Below are 23,752 nucleotides of genomic sequence, written 5' to 3' on the forward strand. Positions count from 1 at the left end.
GGTAAATTCTAATGGAAATTCTTAATTTAATCAAGGTAAGGCTTCAGTGAAAAGTTATATGGCATTTTGTAAGACACTTAACTACCTTAACTGTTCAGAAATTTAAAAAAAAAAGATTAGGTCAAAAGAGATCCTATAAATACTCAGCATGTTACTGTTTTTGGGAAATTTGAAATTAGACATTTATAAATCTCAAATAACAAAATACTCTGTCATCTCTATTAAAAATGTTTTCTGAGACAGCAGAGAACTATAGTGAGAAAAGCAAACACATGAAAAAATACATAAAATATTCTCTATCAAGTCGTGTTAATATGAAACTTAGTCATTCCTGCATGCTTAAATTAGAAGATAGTAGGTCACTTGGGAGAAAATTTAAAATTTCCTCTACCCATATTTTGATGTTGGTATGACTTCCCAGTAGAGCATTTAAAGTATTTTAGGGGCAAAGCGTTTATTTCCACTTAATTATTCTACTGCAGCAAGTACAGTTTTTCTGCCTGCAGTATGTTAAGGTCTAAAGAGATATTTCAAATGAAACTCAAAGAGCTCTAAAGCAGCCAGAGTAGACAGTGTCAGGTGTTTTAGAAACCTTGGATTTTTTTTTTTTTTTTTGGCCCAGGCTTTCAATGAGGGGAGTGCCCCCTGGTGGAAATGCTTGAAAATATTGTTAGAAAATGTTTTGATTAGAATGTGTTAATTATCCCCCTCCCCCAGAATGCATGTTCTCATCCTGTTCGAGTTGTTGTTATTTGAGTAGGTACATTTATGCATCAAGATGTACATGATCCCTCTTTCTTATTTCCCATAGTCAAAAATATACTTCAGATTTAGGTCAAGGTCATTTGTAGTAATCCCCTGTGAAGAGTTAAGAGGTATCTATTACCAAAATCTTTTCTTCCTGCTAAAGTCCTATGTCAAGGTCATGATGTACCTTACTTGCTATCTCAGAGAACACACCAGGACTGAAACATTATCATCAGTACTGTGCACCATAGGTCTTCAGTGAATTTACTGAACAAAGTCAAACAAAATCATCAGTCACTCTTGTTTCCAAAAAGAACTTGAGAATTTGTGTTATGTACTAAGTTACCAACAACTCATGAATATTAATTTTATTGGAAATGAGACTTTGCTTTTCATTTGGACTTTACATCTTCAAATAATGCACTATATGCTTTATACATAAAAACAGAATTATTCTGCATTGTCATTACACAGGGGTTAAGTGAGTATTCTAATTTTTTTCACTTAAAGAGTGAACTTACTGATGAATTCCTAAACCTTTTTTACATTCCAAAAAGCGTTTACAAGTTATTACAAGTAAAATTCATTAGTAATTGTAAAAAAAAAGAAAAAACCTTCAATAAATATTATCAGTACTTCCAAAAACTAATTATGAATTCTTTAAAACAGCAGATAAGCGAAAGAGACTGCCAATCAGAACAAAAGGCCTGTCTGGCCTCCCGTTTGTCTCCTCTTTGAACATAATCACTGATTCAAATAGATTTTATCAGCTTCATGGAACTTCAAAGCCCTCAGAAGGAAAATATGATTTCATGAAACCTCCCTCTCTAAAAAGAAAATACGTAGAATATTCTTCAAGACTACCTGCCTCTGTTTTTTGTGAATTTTTAATCATATGTCCAGGTGAAAGACTATTTTCAACTCCACCTACTACCTTGGACTCCTGCCAAGTAAGTTATAAGCAGACGCATTTATCTCTGTCGCTTGGGAGGCTAAACGAGAGCTGTCACGTTGGGGTAATAGCACCTTTTTACCTTTTATTCAATAGTGATATGGATGGTGGACTTTCCTTAAATTACACTGTGAAGAATTATAGGAACACAGTAGCAATTTCTGTTATACTTAAGCAGGCAAATTTCTCTCCACCACATAATTTACAGAACTCAAATTCAATAAAACATTACATGATGGTCCATTACTGTTATCAGTTTTGAATAATCCATCTTCATTCTTTATTTTACTGGAAAATAAAGTGTGCCAAAGACAAGGGGGGGGGGCAGAAAAAAGGGGAAAAAGCCACAGAATGGGATCAGAGTTAAACTCTGGGTTTTATTTTTTTTTAAAAAGGCACTAATGAATATATTTGCTTCTATCACAATCCTTAAATCGCAATAATACAGAGAAGTGACCTGAAAAATATAAATCTAGAAGCTTTGGCAATTATTTTTAGCCATAGGTTTCCATTAAAAAGACATCAAGTAGGCATAACTGAATGAATGACATATGCTAAAAGCTGGTGTCTTCAGTAGCAATTAAAGAACATATGTCCATCAATTCAGAAGGGGAAAAAGTCCTTAGAACAAGTAATTATATAAATTTCAGCATAAATTTTCAGAAAAGGTAAACTTTTTTTTTTCTTTTTTAATAGTCAAGTGTGAAAGTCTTGAGAGGGGTTTTATTAGGAGACCCAGTTAGGATGATGAGAAAATTCTTCCGTTAAGACTTAGGACATGAAATCCAGGATTTTAAAATTGCACAGAGCTGTCAATGACTAAAATGGTCTAAATTCATGAAAGTATTATCTATTATATTAATGTTTTAACATACTGTTTATAGGGTACGAGTTTCTTTATCTCTTCATATGATAACTTTGCATTTACATGTACATATTTTACATTATTTTTTAAAACTTGGATTTGGAATTGCACATTGTAATAAGTGCACACAAATGTGTGATGTGCGATTTAACTGCAGAGCTCCTTGTCTATACATATGCATTAGCATGTGTATTTTCGTACTCCACACTCACACCATACACTCTCACTCTGCACCTGCTTTTATTGAAATGCATACACTTTGAAATAAACACACTACATGCATTCATATGAATGTATAATCATTAAAATAAATGCAGCTGTGTGTGTGCGCGCGCGTGTGGTTTTTAAGTATGACCACCAAAAACACATGTATGCTTGCATGTTCAAAAGCTCGTTCTCAAAAAGTGAACACTTAAATATACATAGACAATTACGCTAATTTAAGTCAAACAGCTTCAAATATGGCCAATATCCACTTCGACTGAGGATACCAATTACTAATATAAAGGTCTAAAACCAAATCCCTCTATCACCCTGGGCTCCAAATAATTTTTATGGTAGTAACTTTCTTCTAAATTAGCTATTTTAAATAAAGAGAGCTCGATACCAAAGCTGTCACTGTTTCATTCCTCTACCACCCTCACAAAAATGTAAGTCACTGTTTTTGATGTTAACCACAGAGATAACTATCTTTTCAAAGAGATTAATATGGCATAAAAAGAGAGCAAATTCTAATTCTGCCTTCTTCCCAGCAAAGATCCTAGAGATATCCATGGAATCAGTCACTGTGAGAACCAGATGCAGAACAAGTGGTCAGCTCTTCAGAGCAATGGTGTGACATCACAACCCAAGAGGAGAAAAACGGTACCGATGGATAGTAACTTCACACATCCCTCAGCTAACCTCTCTTGTCATTCTTTACCCTATAAAATACATTCTTCAGTGCTTTAAGAAATAACACATTGCTCAATTTTTAAAACACTTATCAGTAAATCTATATTTCATTTGTGTTCATGTCAATGTTGGCTTTGTGGGTTTTCAATTAAATTGACAAACATTTTACTGATCTTTTATGTAGAGACCTATTTTTTCCCAGTACTGAGAAATACTAGAAGTTACTGCTATTTCCAAAAATAAAGAATGCTGCTAGAAACAGGATTTTCTAGAAGTTCACTCTTGATTCATTCATTCATTCATTTAATTTTTTAAATAATTACTTCCCAATGAATATGGTATCATGAAATTTACTGGCCAATAATGAACACATTTTTTAAGTTGTAAAAATAAAGAAGTAAGTAAAATCATACAATTTTAATCTGATACATAACCTTCTGCAACTCCCCTTTAAAAAAGACAAATGATGCACAAAAAATACAAATAAAGGAAGTGAAAACAAATACTGATTTAGTTAAAGGCTTTGTCAGGCCTCCTAACTTCAATCCAGTTAAAGCAAGCCAAAAATAAGTCACTGCTGGGATTCTCCTAGATATGGAAACTCTGCCAATAAGGAATTAATACTAGATTATTTTTGTACCAGAATCTCATTGTTATAATCATGTAATAAACAAAATAACTTAAATATGAAAGGAAAGTATGAGGCCAAAAAAACAAATTGACGAAAGAACAGTGGTAAAACAAGAAAGTTGAAAGGACATAATGTCCTCATTTCTAATCAAAGTTACATGTTCTCTTGGTTTTTTTAGTGTGCCTGGGCCAAAAATAAAAACCATACGAACCATACTAATTTCCAAAAAAAGAAATTAAAAAAAAAAATCCTCTCATTCACAATTTAATAGAATGGATTTGTTTCAGACTTTTCATCTTAAGGCCTTCCCATATCTTACTACCTCTTTCTCCAGGTCCCTCTAAACATCTTCCCTGCTGATAATATCTTCACAGGTATTTGCCCAGGAGGTTATAGGTGTGAACATGGAGTATGTAGATTTCTGGGAGAAGTCTGCAAACTAAGGCCTGCAGGCCAAAGCTACCCCTGGTTCTGTTTTTTGTAAATAGTTTTCCTGAAACACTAGGACACTCAAATCCATTCACCTATTGTCCATGGCTGCCTAACACCCGACACTGTGACACAGCTCTTATGGCCCTCAAAGCCTAAAATGTTTGCTATCTGGGCAATTACAGAAAATATTTGGTGGTTTCTGATCTAAAGAATGAAGTTTGGAGGAACATTAATAATAATGTAAAGAGGGGAGAAGACAAAGCTAAGAAACACTTCAGGTTAACAGGCCCTATGTATACATATCTGTATAACCTCCTCCCCAATGGCTGTTCAAATTAAAGGGTAGAAACTGCTATTTATTGAGTACCACAATGTTTTGGGGGGTTTCCGCCCTCAAAAATTGTAGAGGAACATAAACCGGGGATGTTAACATATTTATGTCTGATACGGGGTTAACAGGAAAGATAGTAGGCTAGAAGCTCAGAGTCCTACCAATGGCCCTGACCAAGTCATGAAATGCTTCTCAATCTGCTTCTACTACCAGCCTATGATTTCACTATGTAAAAGCATAGGTAATGACCATTTGAAATATATTTGACAATGAATTTATCCTTTCAAGGCCCTTGAGTCGTTGGTCTGTATCTTTCTTGGTAAAGGAAAGAGGGAAAGGAGTGATAAAACTTAGGCACCACCAAGAACAGACAGTGTGACCCCACGACAAGAAGGATTAAATGTTAACACAAAGTAAAATAATCAGCATTAGTAAAGGACTAAAGAGAGAAGGGAGAAAAAGAAAAGAGAGAACCATTACTAACAAAACAAAACTGACCTGAGTTCTGTTAAAAGCCACACGTGCAAATACTGCCTGGGAGATTCCTGCTCGTTTCAGTTCATCACGTACCCACTGGTAGATTTCGGAAGACACCTCTGTGTTGGTTGAAACCTGTTGCTCCAAAGGCTTATTCATAGATCTACTGACAGGGGGAGGGTGGTTCAAGTATTGTTGGTTTAAGGACTGCTGGGCTAAAAGTCTATTCACTGCATACTGCTGGTTCAGCAGCTGAGCCATCACCAGCTGCTGGTTGACCAATTGAGGACTGATGGGCGTTGACACGAGCCCAGGGTGCAGGTTCGGTAGAGGGGTCCGGACAGAGGGCTGGCTGCCATGGGAGAGCTGCGCGGGGGATGGAGGCTGCTCGGCTGTGTTCCCTGGGACCGGCTGCTGGCCAAAGTTGACGTGATTGGCACCTTGCTGGGATAGTTCAGACAGACTATCCATTTCAACTAAAGCAGACAAAAGGAAAGTCATGTTAACAGTGATGGGTACGCTGATAAGGATTTCTGACCATTTCCTAAACAGAGACATTAGGCACAGGGCACATTAAAGATCCAATTAAACTAAGAAAATTTCAGGATGGAACTCAACGGCCAAGTTTTTACTTCCCTCTTCTGCACAATTCTACAAACTCTGAAAAGGGGACTGTCAGGTACTTCATGTCTAGTTATATAATGCAGTTAGACTTAAGGCATAAAATTAATATTTTTAAATTCTAATTCTCCAAGAAGGCTTATAAGCAATGGTTATTTTAAATTAAGATAGCTTCTAGAAGAACACTGATTGTTTAATAAGAACTAGAGCTAAGAAAATACATGCATTAAAGCAAAAAGAAATATACGTGTATTTTTCCATGATATATATTAACTGTTATTACTCGAGGCAAAAGGTTTAAAAGGGAAGAGAGGACATAAATGTTATCTATGTTCAATTTTTACCTAGCCATGAATATATGAAGTAATCAATATAATAAATAAAGTGATCATAATGATAAGTAATAATATCTGAGTACATATTGAACACTGGGTTGAGTATCTTATATGGCTTGCTTCATTTAATTCTAACTATCATGGGTGGCAGGTATATCTGCAAGAGAATGAACCAATGATTTACTGTATTGCAAGCCAGTATACCCAGTTTTGCTAAGATCCAAATGTCTCTTGAAGAAGCTATGGCTATCACCAGATGCTAAAGACAATCTTTCAAGGAAGGGGTGGGGAGTCATCCTGGTACAATGGTGATACTGTCATGATTTTGCAATTTATTACCACCTACCAGGATGAATGCTTCTCCCTTGGCTAGGTCCCTAATGTGGATTGGCTGAGAGTCAGCTGTAAGTATGTCAAATGCTTTGCTGCCGCAAGGAAGAGACTGGTTTGATGCTCTTAAATGGAAAGGCAGAGCATGGTTGGTGTATGTAAATAGGTGAGTCTTCTCCAAATAGCACACCATGTTTCTCATGTATACTCTGGCTTAATTTTAATCATCATTTCCCTTTTTATTAGATATTCAGGCTTTATATTTAGAGGAACTTATCGCATTGCCATAATCACTGATATATGCAAAATATAACTAAGAATTGGGAAAGAAACCTTCCATTTCTACCAGTGATATCAGCCCAAGTGGGCCATTCACAGGGAATAGTAATTCAAGCAATTATTCCAAAAATGATGCATTGTCTTCATTACAGCTCTAAGCTATAAAAGGCAAAGAATCTGTTTTGGTAGATGGATGGCTTTGCTTCAAATATTAAAAGCTAAAACATGCTCAAAATTCAAGTTCTCTTGTTTCTTAAAATCTTTAGGAGAAGTCATTCTTGTTATTATTAAATGGATGCAATGGAAGGAAAGAGAAACAGATTTAAAACAGGGCACAATGCTATGCATATTAAACATACCATTCCTATATTATTGGGAAGGTACAAGTACATGAAAGAAAACATTAATAGAAATTAAAACATTAACCTTGATCACAGTGTTTGGTTTTGTAACATTAGCAAACTCAAGAGGGAGAAAACGTCATAACCTCAATGCTCGGGCACAACACACAACGTTTATCTACCGTTTTTGTTATACTGACACTAATTTTTAAATGCATTTACTGCATAACGCATAGTGACCTGAAGTTACATGTGAAGATGGGCAGCCATACTAGAATTAAAAGTTGAAAAATGGTGTCATGAGGACTCCGGTATGGACGGTAAAGCAGTGTGCTCACTGAAGTGCCTATCTAGAGGGGCAGGCGACGAGACCTATAAAAATCACTTGATCTCAAAAAAAAAAAAAAAAAAAATCACTTGATCTCAATTGTGGAAACTATAAATACAATTTAATTTCCTTAAAAATTGGGTGTAAAAATAGGCACTTTCTCTCAAACAAAAACAAAACACATAAAAGCATGATTTATCTCTGAGAGAAATCACAGCTAATATTAGTTATTCAAGGCCTGGTTAGGTCTTCACTGAGATGTTAAAAAATGACAGCTTCCCTCCTCCCGCCTCGATTTCCTGCATGTCTGACAACCAAGTCAGTTTGGCTGATTTAAACACAAACATTTATTGAATTTAATTATCTCATTATACTCATACCCACTCCCCACCCTAAAAGAAACATTCTAAATTGATCTCTAATTGGGCAATCACAAGACCTGGCTTTAGATGTGACTTTGATAAACCCCCAAATGACACATAATGGTATGTAGCCACCACTGCAACAGTTTTTTGCTTACCCATCATATCTTTTGTCTTCTTGAAATGTTTGTACCACCTTCCAAATTCTTGACATTTTGCTGCTGAGACATTTGCATAGTAAGTGCTGTTCACAATGGAAGAAATCATACTCTGCATGAAGAGGGGGGGAAACATTTGTAATACATATCGGCACAAGATGGAACACAAAAATGATTCCAATTGTATAAATGGTATTTTTTTTTTAATTAACTGAGTACCAGTACCTTTCTGTTTTGCACTTTGGCCTAAAGCCTCGGCTTCTTAAAATTCATTAAGTAGTGTCTCAAATGCTTATTTATGTACAAAGCAACAGTCCACTGAGACCAGTATAAAGCTATCAAACCAACAGACTTTGCTCTAGTATTTATGGAACTTCTATCAATGTCATCTATTCTTAGGCTGACAAACCTTGACTGATCCCAATAAATCCAAGTACGTGAAGATGGCTTTATGATTGCAATTCATAAACACTAATTTGAAGTTAAGTGACTGTACTCCACACCCTTGCTATTCAAAGTATGGCCCAGAGACCACCAATTTTGGCATCACCTGGAAGTCTAGTAGAAATGCATAATTTGGGGGGCGCTTGGGTGCCTTAGTTGGATAAGTGTCTACCTTCAGCTAAGGTCATGATCTCAGGGTCCTGGGATGGAGCCCTGCATCAGGGTCCCTGCTCAGCAGGAGGGCTGCTTCTCCCTCTCCCTCTGCCCCCACTCCACCGTGCTAAATAAAGTCTTAAAAAAAAAAAAAAAGGAATGCATAATTTTGGGCTCTACAGTTTAGCAAGATCCCCAGGGGATGTGAGTGCGCATAAAGTTTGGGAAACACCATTTGTACTTTCTACTCCAATTAGCACTCTTCAAAGGTTAACTGACCACATTTAAGAAAAAAAAAAAAAAAAAACTATTCACAGAGATCCTCATTCAGAGAAAGAAACATTCTACAATCTTACTGCTAGCTTCAAGTACAGTAAAGCCAAGTTCTGCATTTCAAACTAACCATAAAATTTAAAAATACACACATTTCATGCTTACTAATTCTCAAAGATACCACAGAAAAGAAAATGACCTATTTTGTCATTTGTCTTCACTCCACATTTAACAAAAACCCTGAAAACAAAGTCAACAGTTTAACATATAAAAACAAAGACAGGAATGAGAATAATTTGGGAGTTCTTTTTTTTAAAATTTTTAACTTATTTTCAACAAACAAAAATGTTTTCTTCCCAGCAAATTTTGGTTATGGTAATTTCAGTAACTTAACTCATTGTTGTTTTTAATCCTAATGCCCATTTACCTAGTAGCGGTTCAACTAATTTCCAACTGCATTTTAGGAATAATTAGACTTGCACCACCCACCCGCTCCCCACTCATCTGTATAGAAACGTGAGAACTCACATTTCAGACTTCAGTTGGTCTATGGTGAAATAGTTTACAGAATGCAGCATTGTTTGGGAGGCAGGAAACAACCAGAAAAGCCAGTTTGGGGACAAAAGTATTTTTGTATCATTATCTTCTTTAAGCTACTTCTAATTTAAAGTTCTTTTGGTTATTTTTGATTCTCCTGACATCCAATATCAGTGTTAATTTTATAACATGAACATATTCCTATAATATGTAACTCTTGGGGATCTTTGAAGAATTTCCAGTGAAGGATAAGCCAGAGTCATATTATTTTTTTTTTAAGATTTTATTTATTTATTTGGCAGACAGAGATCACAAGTAGGCAGAGAGGCAGGCAGAGAGGAGGAAGCAGGTTCCCCGCTGAGCAGAGAGCCCAATGCGGGGCTCGATCCCAGGACCCTGGGATCATGACCTGAGCCGAAGGCAGAGGCTTTAACCCACTGATCCACCCAGGCGCCAGCAGAGTCATATTATTTACATAAAACATGGCCATCTTTCCTACGAGGCACCAGGATTTTTTTTTTTTTTTGGACACTTTCTATTTTATAGTCATTTTCACATTTTATATCTCTAAAAAGACATTCTTAATGTGCTCGCGGTTCTCTGCCATTAATCCAGTGGCCTGCAATTTTACTAAGAGCCTCCCTCAGTCCAGAGTACAAAAAGATACTTAGCAAGGTTGCCAAAACCAGAGCCAGAAGATTACCTGATCCAGTTAACAATCCGTCAGCTTCAATCACACTTACTCTATTGTAATAACGGATCGATGCAGTCAGACACTAATAAAACTACAGAGACCGCTGATGGATAATGGTGATTCTGCAAATGGGTGACAGTTGATGTTCTTCCATTTTGATCCAATTTTTAAAAAATTATTACTCTTATTCCTAGACATTCTGGCAGTTTCTTAAATGTCAATATAATAGTACAGACAAGTTTTAGATGTAGTTTAGCTCTTAGTTTTCAAAAACGTACAGGAATTACCTAAATTCTGCCGAGGTTTCTGACAGACATTGTCTGTTTCAGTTTGCCAATGGTTCTGTATATGAAATTTGCTCTTTGCCGCACACCTACTAAGTGCCCGACTGGTACTGGGGATACAAAGGCAGAGGGAGACACAGCCCCCGCCTGTAAGAAGTCTACCGTCTGTTAGGGAGACAGATACATCAACAGATCACTTCAATTTCATGTGATTTAGGAGACTAACAGTGGAAAATACATAGGGGGACAAAAGGAAGAATACGTGGTATGTGTAAAATCAACCCATCTGAAATATTTTTATGACTTTGGAGCCCATATGTAATAGTGCTATGTGGTTCATTATTATCCATATGTGGAAAATAATACCCATATGTGCCCGATCATCAAAGCTTCCTTCTACCCTTGTTTAACCCTAACTTGGAAGGCTCTGTCCTTAAGTGACTTTCTGGATGCTTTCTACTCTGTCAAGTGCTGTGTGCTTAAGAAACTCTGATTAATGTAAATATTAGCCCAAGCAAGACGTAAATCAAAAGGCTAATCCACCAGTTATGACACAGGCCAAAGCCACTATTGAAATTCTCTGACTTTCTGTACTTTCAGGGGACTGGGAAAGAGTCCATAGTTCAGGTAACATGGGGTTACCTCTATTTTTATTGGAACAATATGCAGTAAACTGTACAACTAACCTACTCAAGTGGCCACTGCATGAGGACTTTTTTTTTTTCCTAGCAGTAAAGTCCCTATTGGAGACTCAGGTGTGGCATCTGCCTAGCCTATGAGTTTCAAAGGCAAAAAGGAGAGACTTCAGAAAGTTGAGGGGCACATGGCATATGAAAGATCGTATTCGGTACTGGTTCTTAAATTTGGAAAATCATAAAGAAACACCTATTATTTGGATAACACAAATAACAAAATCAAGGGGGGGGTACTATTTTTCCCAGAGGATGGGGACAGGCAGTGCAGTAGGCAGACCAAGATCTATGTTTATAGGATTCTTATGTCAATCAAAAAAGACTCTGGTCCAAACAGATCACACTAAGTTGTGAGTTTATGCAGCTCTAAGGCTCCATATTCTTTTCCAGCCCAAATGTCTGGCATCTACTAAACACACACTAAATATTCATTTGATGAAAGAGGAGAGCTATATCTGCATTTAAGTCGAAAATGTGTAGCACACTGGCAGTGTGACCTTGTTCAAGGTACTGCCCCTCATTTTATCATAATCCCCTTTACTAAATGGGAGTCAGAGCAGCACTCACTTCATACGGTTGTTCTGAGAATCCTTTCCATTATAGGCATTTTTTTTTCATTCATTCAGTAGATATCTACTGAATTCCTACTATGTACTAAGCACTAGGCAAGTTATTAGAAAAATAATGACCTGAAGAGAGATGCTATCTATACTTACACAGACAATAAATAAAATAGTGAATGTTAGGCAATTAGCACAGAGCAGGGAACATACCCGAGTATGGACTTAGGAGATGTTAATTACTATGATAACCCTCTGTCCTCCTCCTCACTGGCTTTTATTATATGATCAAATTTCAGATCAGTCGAAAGACTATGCTTTAAATAAATAACAGAAGAGTATCAGAGAGACTTTTCAAATGATACATTTTAAGTCAAATACATTTTCTTATGAAGAACAGAGAGTATACTAACTAAATTTATTAAGTTATAAGTTAGGTCAAGGGACAATGAGAAAACACCAAAGGAAAAAATATTCCCCCCATTTGTTTCAATATTCCAATCTGGCAATATCTTGTGAGGCTGGCCTACAACCTGGTAGCAGGCCTCAGGAAGACAAATACCACTTCTCTGACTTGGATTTTCAAGCCATGCCCTATCCCCTCTCTGGCTAATAGCAGCTCATCCTTCAGGACAGAGCTAAGGCATCCCCACTTCTGCAAAGCTTTTCCTGATTTGCCCTGGTGTCCATCCAGCATGTAACACCTTCCTAGCACTTTTCTTGCTGCTGTGAGTCTTGGGGCTTATCCCTGAAACGGCTGGACTCACCACAAGGCTGGGTACGTATTAGGTGATCAATCAAAGGTTTAAAGGTCACTGAAATTAGACATTACTGCAGGCTACCAGAAAATCCTTTTTTTTTTTTTTTCTTCTTTTTTTTGGGTCCCTAAAGGTGAAAGGCAATGGCAGCTTGTCACATGAATCTTTTAAATGCATCACTTTTAGCTGTCATGATAGAACTCATAGTTTAAAGAAACTTTGTTCATTAATTTGCAAGAGATCCCTTCCCAGGTTTTTCAAAATACATCCACACAGATGTCTCGGAAGTCGCAGAGCTCGGTGGTTATGTTATTCCAGTTCTCTCTCTCTCTCTCGGTGTCTATTTATACAAGCTCTCCAAAGCACTTTGAAAAAGGCACAACTTGTCTCCCAAGGTTTCCTATTCAGTGGCCGGTCTACGTAAAATGTCAGCGTCAAGGGAAGGAAATAATCAGGCTGACAAACTTGGTCCGCTCAAATCCCAGGCTCAAATGCTACACAGTACACCAACCAATGAATAGGCCCACCGCTTCCAGGGTTGGGAAACGCAATCTGAAAGTTGGCAGAAATTGGCTGTGGGTCTCATAACCCCAGTGTGACACAATATTCTCATCCTAGGAGCCAAGTTGTAAGCTTTTCTAAGATCCATAAAGCACATGTCTGCTCCCTATGAAGAGCTTCGGTTCTTTCTGAGAGCCTGCTGAAGTTCGGATCTGAAAGAATGCCATCTTCACAGAAACCCCAGTACTCTAGAATGATACCATCTGCCACAGGCTGAGCTTCCTTTTCAGCCAAATACATTATTTATAACCTTTCTAATTGTGAAAAGGTAAGGGTGGAATTTTTCTAAAGCCTGACTTAGATATAGTTAGAATATTCTGAACCTTTGCTCTCAAATACTGCAGGTCTCCAAATGTGAAAAAACAAAACCACAAAAAAACCCATCAGGAATTGGTTGAGGTCATATCCTTTTTCAAGATATTATATATTCTTTCAAACCCCTACTAGAATATCACTACGCTGTAAGGATATATTTAGAACACATTTAGAAACTGGAGGAAGACTGTTTTATTTTTCTACTTGGTCATCCTAGTAGCCAATGAAGAGGTTTAGGGAGAGGTGAGGCCTTCTGGGGGGAAAAAAAAAGGTTTAGCAGTTAGGGAAAGGCAGTGATCTGATTACCCTTAAAATTGCTTTGTTGTGCCTTTAACAACAACAAAAAAAACCCACCCCAAAACAATGCTAATCAGGTTATTCAATCATTTAAACCAAAACTGTTCATGCTTTTCTGCCAAATCAACCAACCACAGCAAAATCTGTTATCTCTGATTGCTCAGCTTCCAGTCAAAAAACAGTTAACCCCCACTATACCAAAAGTTTTCCAAAATACCCTCCCAGCTCTGCGCGCTCATGGAGAATAAAGAGAAAGCCATGTCATCTTTAAAGGGTAATTGAAGTGCTGTACCATATTTGCATATTACAATATACTCTAATAAACTAAACAGCCTGTCCCGGAAGCCAGCAGCTCCCTAGCATTTCATCTGCTCTCCATACTGACTTTCTGTGCACTATATATATATTTTTTAAACAGGACTGGGATATCGTGAGCAAAACTTAGTAAAGACTTGCTGATGGTTTCCCTGAGGTGGGAGGAGGTAGCAAGAGATCTACAAAATGGTGGCTCACCCATGTTTAAAGCTTTCAGGCTCCATCAGCAGAGAGGGCAAAGGCTACAACATCTTATTTACACAATTATCTAAATACGATTAAACAGCTGATGGACAAATATTAAACTGGAAAATGTATAGTCATTTCAGCTTAATGTAATCCTCTTTCTGTAAACACCCAGGATGATTTTTTTCAACCAGAACAGTCCTGACATCTCATAAGCCTAAGGGTGAATAGCAAGAGATTGTTTTTGATAGTTATAAATATTCAAAAGACATGCAGACCATCTGCTTTCATAATACAGGTAAAGCAAGACTGAAATGGTGACTGCTGTATAAAAATGATTCTTTTAACAAAGTCTTCCTCTCCTCGAAAACTATAAAGACAGATGTCAAAAACTGTTTACACAGAGCAATCAGGAGCGTGCAAAATGTAATATTCCTTTTACACACAGTGCTTGCTAAAGAGATTTTTTTTTCTTTTTCTTCCCATCTGTGTGTTGCAACACATTTCTACAAGTTAAAAACATTTTTTTCAAACAGAGATCTCATGAATACCCAAAAACATGCTATCTGGTTTCTGAATGCTAATTAATTTCAACTAAGGAATCTGAATATCTTTTTCTGTAGGAAGGAATGTATGTTTTGAATTGGAATACTCCAGAGACAGCAAGGGAAATAATCTCGCTCAGGTTTAATTCTATAAGGCGATTTTCATGGTTCTACCTTGTCTGTAATATATATCTGCTATGTCCACGTTTTAAATGAAAGCACATTACTGCTAATGTCTTTGGCATAAAGTCTAAAATAATTGTTTTCTGAAATAAATGCCCGCACATGTGAAATGTACATACAGAAACCTTTAGCTTCTCAGTTGATACAGAGTGATGCATAAAACCCTACAGTTAATTTTCAGGACTGGAACACTAATCTTGACAGTAACCTTTTAATATATTGTATTAATGGCACAGAGGCATTAAGCACCTTTTTATAATTTTCAATAAAATGAGCATTTACTGAACAATCTGTCAAACTGCTGGCTCCCTATTCTTTTACATTTTTATTTTTCGAGAAGTGTAACTTCATAGACTCTGATGTCCCTCTTCTTTCCCCATGCCCTGTCTGTCTATGGCCTGAATTTCCACAGGAGTTTTTCATATGCGTGTGAAAAGCTCAAAGGTCAAACTTTAATTTTGGATCAAACGGAATCAACTCTACATTCAAGTACAATTTTAAAAGGGATTCTCAGCAAATGAAGTTTTCTTTTGATCCCAAAGGGTATCAAGTACTACAAATACGCTCTACAAAAAAGGCATCACATGAGACGGTGACATGGAGGGAATTTGCTGCAAATTAACAGGTAGTCCCCCATCTGGTATTTGGGGGTGGGAAGGAAGGGAAATGGGTTTCAAGTTATGAGAAGCAAATGGCAGGATTTCTAAGTGTAATATTCTGTTTGTGCGTGTTAGCTTATGTTCCCCCAAATCTTTCCCTCTGGATCCTCTACTGCTTTCTAAGCCATTCTCTTGGGAGATACAACTGAGGCATATTCCGAATCTCAATTTGTTGAGAAGAGACTAATCACTTATAAATTTTACTTAAACTCCAGTTGTCATAGTTATGGCTCTTGCCATCTTGATCAATCCCAGTGCCTGAAAAATGGCATTTTCACAGAAAGTAACCCTTGAGTATCATGCTAAAAACAGAATCTCAGAACAAAGCTCCAAAAGAATACAAAAGGAAGCACAAAGAGAACACATCTAAATCTGTTTTGATGGTCTTACTCCATTTCCTGAAGATGAAAGTGTGATCATTGCAAAACACAGAAATTTTATTTTTTAAATACCCAATTCAGGTGTCTGGGTGGTTCAGGTGGTTATGCGACTGCCTTAGCTCAGGCCATGATCCTGGAGTCCTCGGACTGAGTCCTGCATCAGGCTCTCTGCTGAACAGGAGTCTGATTCTCCCTCTGACCCTCCCCTTCTTAGGCTCTGTCATTCTCTCTCTCTCAAATAAATAAAATCTTAAAATAAATAAATAAATGAATGAATAAGTACCCAATTCATAATTTTTAAAGAAAATGTTGGTTCACAATTCATATGGCTTTTCCACATAATTAAAGTAATTTTACATAAGGCCCAGATAATATCCTTTGATCATATTCTCTACTCTTTTTGTATAAGTACCTATTCTAGATCTTTCTTACCATACCTAAACCTTATTTGAATTAATCAAATATGTTAGTAAAGTGTTTAAATTAGAAAATACTTGTTAAAATATGTATTACTACTAAGGGCATATAATATTTCAAATTAACTGCACACGGAGGCTTACATTTGTTCATCTGCAATAGGCAGGGGACTGAACCAGATAATCTTCAAGGTCTCTTCTAACATTCAGGGTCCCTTCTAGCCTTCAGAGTCTATGAAATCTACAGGTATTCTCAAACAGAGGTCCTACAAGGGTCTTCCTCAATGACTTAAGAACATTCACTTGGAAGACACATCATCCATTTGTACACTCACTGCAAATTTTCCAACCACACTTTTATTATTATTAGGAAGGTTAAAGTATTCGCCCCCACCACCGTATTTTGCTCATGATTATTAAAAATACACCCATCGTTACTAAACATGATACTACTCCAAATTGAATTTTTGGAAGCTTTTCATTCAATTAATCTAAATCCAGTGACTTTTATTTTACAGCAAAAATTGTTTCCTAAGATTCTAAATATTAGGTGCTCTGTACCAACTTGTAAATTTGGGGGAATGCTTGCTTATTCTTTCTCTGATGGTCCTTGTGTACTTAAATCTCCCATCCCCTATGAAGATTAAAATTTCTAGTATCTGCATTTAGAATAGCAGGAAAAAAAATACCTAATTTGTGTTCGGTTCTAGGGGTCCTCCATAGAGTATTTTGAAAACCGTTAAGCCACAGAATAAAAGGGCTAAAGTAGTTTGATTCCATATTTTTTTTTTTAAATAAACATAGTTGATCCTTATATGACATAGGTCTGAACGGCCAGGGTCCATTTATATGCAGTTGCTTTTTGTTGTTGTTTTTTTTCACAGTACTGTATTTTCTCTTACGATTTTCTTAACATTTTCTTTTCTCTAGCTTACTTCATTGCAAGAATACAGTATAGAATACACATAACATACAAAATGTGTGTTGTTTATGTTATCCGTAAGGCTTCTGGTCAACAGTAGGCTCTCAGTAGTTAAGCTTCTGAGAAGTCAAAATTTCTATGTGGATTTTCAACTGTGCAGAGGTCAGTGTCCCTAACCTCATGCTGTTCAAAGGTCAACTGTAGTAGAATTGGGCTCTGTAACTCTTTACAGATTATATATTTCTTTCTACATTCCTTCTTCATATGAATGCTATTAAAATTTTAAGCCATGTTGCCTGAAACTTGGGGAGAAAAGATGGTCCAGCGTTTAGCTTTTTATGGAACCACAAAACTCTCTTTGGGAATCTCATGAAACCTTTGAAAGGTCTCACCACATATATTCTCCAAAGTAACTTTTAACTTCTAGGTCAGTACAAACCCCCAGAAGCCCATTACAGGGTCCATGGATCCCCTCAGATCTGAACCAAGATTTCCCAGAAGGCTAAAGGCTAACTCATGTCCTTGATTTCTGTGTTTTATTAGTTACTGTTGTTAACCAAGCTTGATAAATACAAACCAATGTCACGTCGGCATTAGGTCACAAAGAAAAATCAAATTAATCTGTCTTATCTTTATCAATAATATGAAAATGCTTCACAGTTTTGGAAACTGCCATATACTGGTAATCACCTCTTTAGGAGTTATAGTAAAATGGTAAAAATGGGTTGCACAGGTTGGACATCAAGAGATAATGAGCTCCGTCCATCACTGGAGATAGGTGCTCCTGGCTGAGCTGGTGCTCATGCAGAAGAGTGGACAGACCGAGTCCCTGAGGCCCATTCTGGAATGGCTGGACAGTTATCTACACTTGCAGCTCTCCCCTCAATTCAGGTGATTCTGAGCCTTTATACAGCGGACTTTTTCACATAATGTGTTATAGCTCTAAACGGAGTCTCCAGTGCCAAATGTGGACTTTAGAACATCAACTGAGGAATGGACACCGAGCCCAATCAGGGTGGTGCCATTAGCACTTCTATGGCCGGCAGCAGCGGCATCTTTGTATATAAATCATTTGACTCTGCTTTTGAAATTTTTCTTCTTTATATATTTTTAAATATGAGAGACGGACAAATGGAACTAACAGTAAAAAAAAGCATGGATCTCAAATACAACACAACTGAGCCAAAATGAAAAGTATTAGCCATGCTGAAATACATGTTCAATTATGGAAGAAAAATTTTAAACATGCATATAAATATATTGTTAAAGATTGTGCTTAATAGTGACATATAATTAGGTCTTTTACAGCATTTTTTACATCTCTGGGTCCCAGTACCTCTAAAACCACTGTTCTGCTTATAAACATGTAAATTTCTACATATATTCAAGAACATCACAACATGAGCAAGAAGACGAGATAGCTTGGGATAACTGGTTTACTTAGAGAAAAATTCAGAGGTAATTTGCTCTTGGTTAGATAAATTAAAAATTCAGAATAAAGTGAAACAGAAAAAACACTTTGTACAGTAGGATACTATAGATCTGAGTATAAAATACAACTAATAAAACTACTAACATAGCTTATTGGTGCATGAAATGAATATGGTGAAAATCCTATGAGGCTATGTCAGCTGCACAGATATTCCTGAGATCCTACTGTGTGCCAGGATTTACAACTGTGATGACGAATCAAACTTAGTCCCTTTGTGACTGTTAATCACAATGTAAGACGAGCCTAGTTCATCTGCACATACTTTCAGAACACGGTAGAAAGTACTATGATGGGTGCACAAAGGCAGGGTGGATGGATCCCTGAGTGCAGGGAGTGGGGATGACAGGAATTCAAGAAAAGGACACCAGACAAAACTCCCACCTAGATGACAGTACCCTGAGGCATCTTTAACCTCTCTGGACATCGTCTCATCTAGGGTACCTTATTTGCTTAACTTACAAATGGGTAAAATGCAAAGTTTAGGGGCGCCTGGGTGGCTCAATCAGTTAAGCATCTGCCTTTGGCTCAGGTCATGATCCCAACCTGGGGTTGAGTCACATATGGGACTCCCTGGTCAGCAGGGAGTCTGCTTCTACCTCTCCGCCCCACTCCTATTCTCTCTCTCTCTCGTTCTCATTTTCTCTTGCAAAAATTTAAAAAAAAAAAAAAATCTTGAAAAAAAAATAATAAAGTGCGAAGTTTAGCCTTCCCCCACTTCCATCTTAAAACACAGGGTAACTCTATAATGATACAAAGGATGATGCTGAAAGTGTCCCTCACAGGTGAGAATGGATTATAACACAGTCCTTTGATTCTTCTACAAATGAAAAGTTCTTGGTTGTTTCCATATAAAGTGAATTTTGCATCAAAATCTTCTATGGAGCAGCAGTGCCTTAGACTATGCAGCACTCTCAAGGGAAATTTCAACCTCTCAATTCCCACACTGCAGAAAAACAGCGCAAGTTACTGTATACTTTAGAACTGAACACTGTTGTAAATGTGTAACATGTATTAATTCATGTAATTGTCATAACAATCCTGAAAAAGTGGTAATATTATCTTCCTACTTTATAGATGAGGGAATTGAGGCATGAAGAGTCACTTTGGAGCTTCCAGAGCTGGTAATGGGACAGCTCACATTCTTGACTTCGATACTGAATGCGATCGGCCCACTACTGAAGGTGATGGCAAAGAGTAATGACACACAAAGACTCCCGTAAAAAGTGACAGAATGAAGTTGCGGAAGAAATACATCTCTTCAAGAAACAGTTCCATTAAGAAATAAAAAGAAAACAAAATCAAGCTCTGTCCTATGTTAACATCAGCCAGCAGTTTCAATATCTCTCTGGAAATCCTATTGTTACGTTTCACAAAGTCAGTACCTGTTTCAGGTAGCTCCATGTTTTTTTAATTGCCTGGGAACAAATGCTGGATTGGTGGTAGAAAAGGACAAGCCTAGGAGAATCAGTGGTACACAGGGATGAAATCTCCTGACTTCTCATTCAGGTAAGAATGTGATCTCAAATGATGCTACCAAAGTGTTAATCTCTTCTTAACTTTCAACCTATCCTCTGGTTTGCATCTTTAATCCCTTTGAGTAAACTAAATTAGATTAGCATTTTTATGGGGAAATTTTGCAATAAAAGATAATATTTTTTTTTAAAGAAGAGAGAAAAAGACGATGGCTAAAAAGGATAGTTTTAGTGTAAAATTGAAAGGGGAAAAAAAGACTACTGAGGGAAGTCCACTACCTTTTCCACAATGAGGAATTCTGCAACCTTTTGAACTGTCCACGATGAAACTCTAGCACCCCATAATAATACAGCATATGAGAACACAATACAATCTTACATTTCTGAAGCGCCCTTCATGCAAGCATCCCTGGGTGCTTTACAATCATTATGAGTTAAAATTAAAACTGAAGCACATACAATTCCTAATAGAATCATTTTAAAAATGCTAAACAGAACAAATAACTTTTAAGTCTAGATTTAAAAGTCCCAACAGCCAGAGCGTTCCTTACTTCAATTGGCAATGAGCTGCAAAGCCGGGCTGAGGCTCTCTCCTGTTATGCTAAAGGCTCTCTTATGTTTTTTATACTCGGAGCACGTTATGATCAAGCAGTTTCCAATGAAACAGGAAAAAAATTGGGTGCGTGTATCTGTTTGTTTTGATTATTCTGAATTTAAGGTCTTTTGTTTATTTGTTTACGAGTCTGTTTGGCCCAATCTGACATGAAATAAAGCAGGTTTAAAAAGCAAATCCAGATAGAGTCTAACTTGAAATTTAAGTAGAAATTATTTAAAAAAAAAAAAAAGACACTCCAAAAGCACTCTAAAACTAGCTCTGTTTTAGCAAGAAAATCAGATTGATTAGCATGATTTGGTTAACTTTTTAAAAAAAAAAAAATTAGAAAATAGCATTTAGTAGTCTTTCTCCAGGCCATGTCTACTCTTAAACCTTGGCAGAATTTATTATTCTGCAAATCAGAAAGAAAGAGGGGAAATGCTCTCATGATATGGTAATTTTCCTTGCATTAGTGATTTTGAGGTCAAAGGAAACCTGTTCAGATCTAAAACAAAGCACAGGTAAAAATCTATTAAGTGAAAATGAAGTACTTACACGTTGTTAAGCACTCTCTAAATTGGCATGGCTTAAACTCTTTTATGTTTTACTATTGTGAAAAGATAGTAGCTATAAAATATTTGAGATCAATCCATTTTAAGTTAGATGCTTTATTAAGTTTGGCTTTTTTGATGAATATATCTGAAAGGTTACGGAGAACTCACATCAAGCTACAGTAAAATCCTTATGTATCTAAATCAGCTAAAAATGAGCCTGATAAATGAGATTCAAAAAAAAGGAAAACTTGCAATTTGTAGCACATTTTTATTCTTCTACTGTAGATTATATATATTATAATATTAACACAAAGCAGATAACTCACTAAGTTGAAAAAGAATGAAGTAGTAACTGTTCAAAAAAGGAGGCAGGAAATATTATCAGCAATTCATACCACTACCCATGTAAGACTGGTTTAGCATTTCCTCTATGGATTTCACCATGAATACAATTGCTGAAAATGGTAGTAAAATCCCATCAGTATCAAGTACTTCAGTGCCTGGCAAAGCAATGATCTTAACCTTGGATTCCCATGGTCAGTAGGGTAAGGGCTGGGAAAAGTTTTGTAATTTAAAAAAGGATACGTATTTAACAACAAGATTTATGGACTACATCAGGAAGGGGCAAGTACAAAATCCTACAAGCACATCTCAAACAGGAAAAGCTCTATTTTTAAATGGAGCTGGCTAGTTATATCCTCATCCATCAGAGCAAGCCAGTGGCTGAATAAAGTCTATACTTGCAAATAGACCCAAGAAATTCAACTGCCCATTGTTTCCAATGCAAATGCCTAATATTGTCTTGGGGCTCAAAACAAAGGGCTAGGAGCTTAAGTATACCTTCTGATCCAGACGCATATGACAGGATGGGGAAGGAAGTGACTGCCACAGTGAGTCTAAACTCATACCTTTTGGAACCTCCCAAATACCAGATTATTCCAGAAATTAGTCCCTGTGGTCTGAACTACCCCTCTCACCTCTAAACTAGGGGCATGAAGTGACGGTATTTTCAAAGCAAGTCATTGTACAAACAACAGAATCAAATCCCATATGCTAAAGAAACATTTCAGCAGTAAGAATAAATGCAATCGGAAAACTGTAAGTAGTTATCACTACTTCCGGGAAAAGGAAGTATTTTATAAAATACATCAAATTACTTTGAGAAAGCCAAAAAAAAAAAAAAAAAAAAAAAGTCCTTCATCTGGATGTGACCAAGCTCACAGGCTCTGGGCATGAATTCTCACCCCTCTGCTTTACCAGCTGTTTAACTACAAGGCTTTTTTAAACACATTATGCCTCAGGTTTCCTCAACCTAGAAGTGGATACAAACTATATACTGCTTCGGGTGATAAATTTGCCCATGATACATCAGAAGCACTAAATAAAAATTATTATTATTTCAACTAATAAAAAGTGTAACATACTTAATACTATGTAGGAAATAGGATGCCTGTCACACAGCAGACTGTCAATACATATTTTTGAATGAGTAAGTATGTGAATATGTGAATAAATCTCATAGGGTTAGACTCTCACACGAAATACAATATATGAATATTGATGATGGATATTCTCGAGAGAAGTGATTACTAATGTTTATTTAAAAATTTTCAGAAATGTTATTTCAGTATAAAAAATTATGAAACAATAATGCAAAGAGCAGTTTAAAAAACATATTTATAGCATAACTGGTAGGGATTTTTAAATTGTTGCTCTGGTGTTATGCATCATATAGACTTCAGATCAACTGAGCACAGGGTTTATTAAATGTCTACGGCAAGGACTGTCAAGTTTCGTAGAATCAGCATGGTTAAATGGTAAGCTTCAGGAGGGCAGGGAGGTTCACCTGTTTTGCCAATACCTAATAAAAAGTCTGACATATATTATATCCTTAGATGCTGTCGGGAAAAGTTAAAAGAAAAATGATTTTATTCAGTGTGACTTCTAAATGGAATGTTCAAACCTAAATATATTTTACATATATTTTGCTGCTTGAAAATAAAAACAATTCTCGCTTACTTCATGTGGAGCTTGGGACTGGAGCTACTTTTCTCCAGGTGAGAAAGGAAATAGAAAGTGACCCAGTGCCTTAACAAAGGGGTGTGTGTGTGTGTGTGTGTGTGTGTGTGTGTGGTGGGGGGAGGGGTGGGGAAAATGTACATAGCAGATTAAAATTTCTCAGGAATATCTGACCTAAACATTTTTAGATGAAAGACATCAGGCTGGGAGAAGTAATAACTGACCTTTTACTTATGATACTTTCAATAAAATGAACTTAGTCTTGTACTGCTTATATATATATATATTTATCCACTTCTTAAGCTCAGTCTTTAAAATACACGCAAAACTAAAATGAAAAAGAAATGCTTTATGGTAAATCAA

The 23,752-nt window shown here is 36.6% G+C and overlaps 1 protein-coding gene across 7 annotated transcripts in view; it reads right to left on the reverse strand.

Moving 5' to 3' along the window:
- SATB1 (SATB homeobox 1) overlaps positions 1-23,752 on the reverse strand; it is a 101,109-nt gene that overhangs the window by 43,978 nt on the left and 33,379 nt on the right. For all 7 annotated transcript variants that reach the window (XM_044252524.1, XM_044252526.1, XM_044252527.1 and 4 more), the window contains 2 exons: positions 8,084-8,195; positions 5,351-5,805 (listed from right to left, as the gene is read on the reverse strand). In XM_044252524.1, the coding sequence (XP_044108459.1) occupies positions 5,351-5,805; positions 8,084-8,195 (567 nt within the window). The remainder of the gene's footprint in view (positions 1-5,350; positions 5,806-8,083; positions 8,196-23,752) is intronic.

Source organism: Neovison vison, chromosome 6 (assembly GCF_020171115.1).
Source record: "Neovison vison isolate M4711 chromosome 6, ASM_NN_V1, whole genome shotgun sequence".
Lineage (NCBI taxonomy): Eukaryota > Metazoa > Chordata > Mammalia > Carnivora > Mustelidae > Neogale > Neogale vison.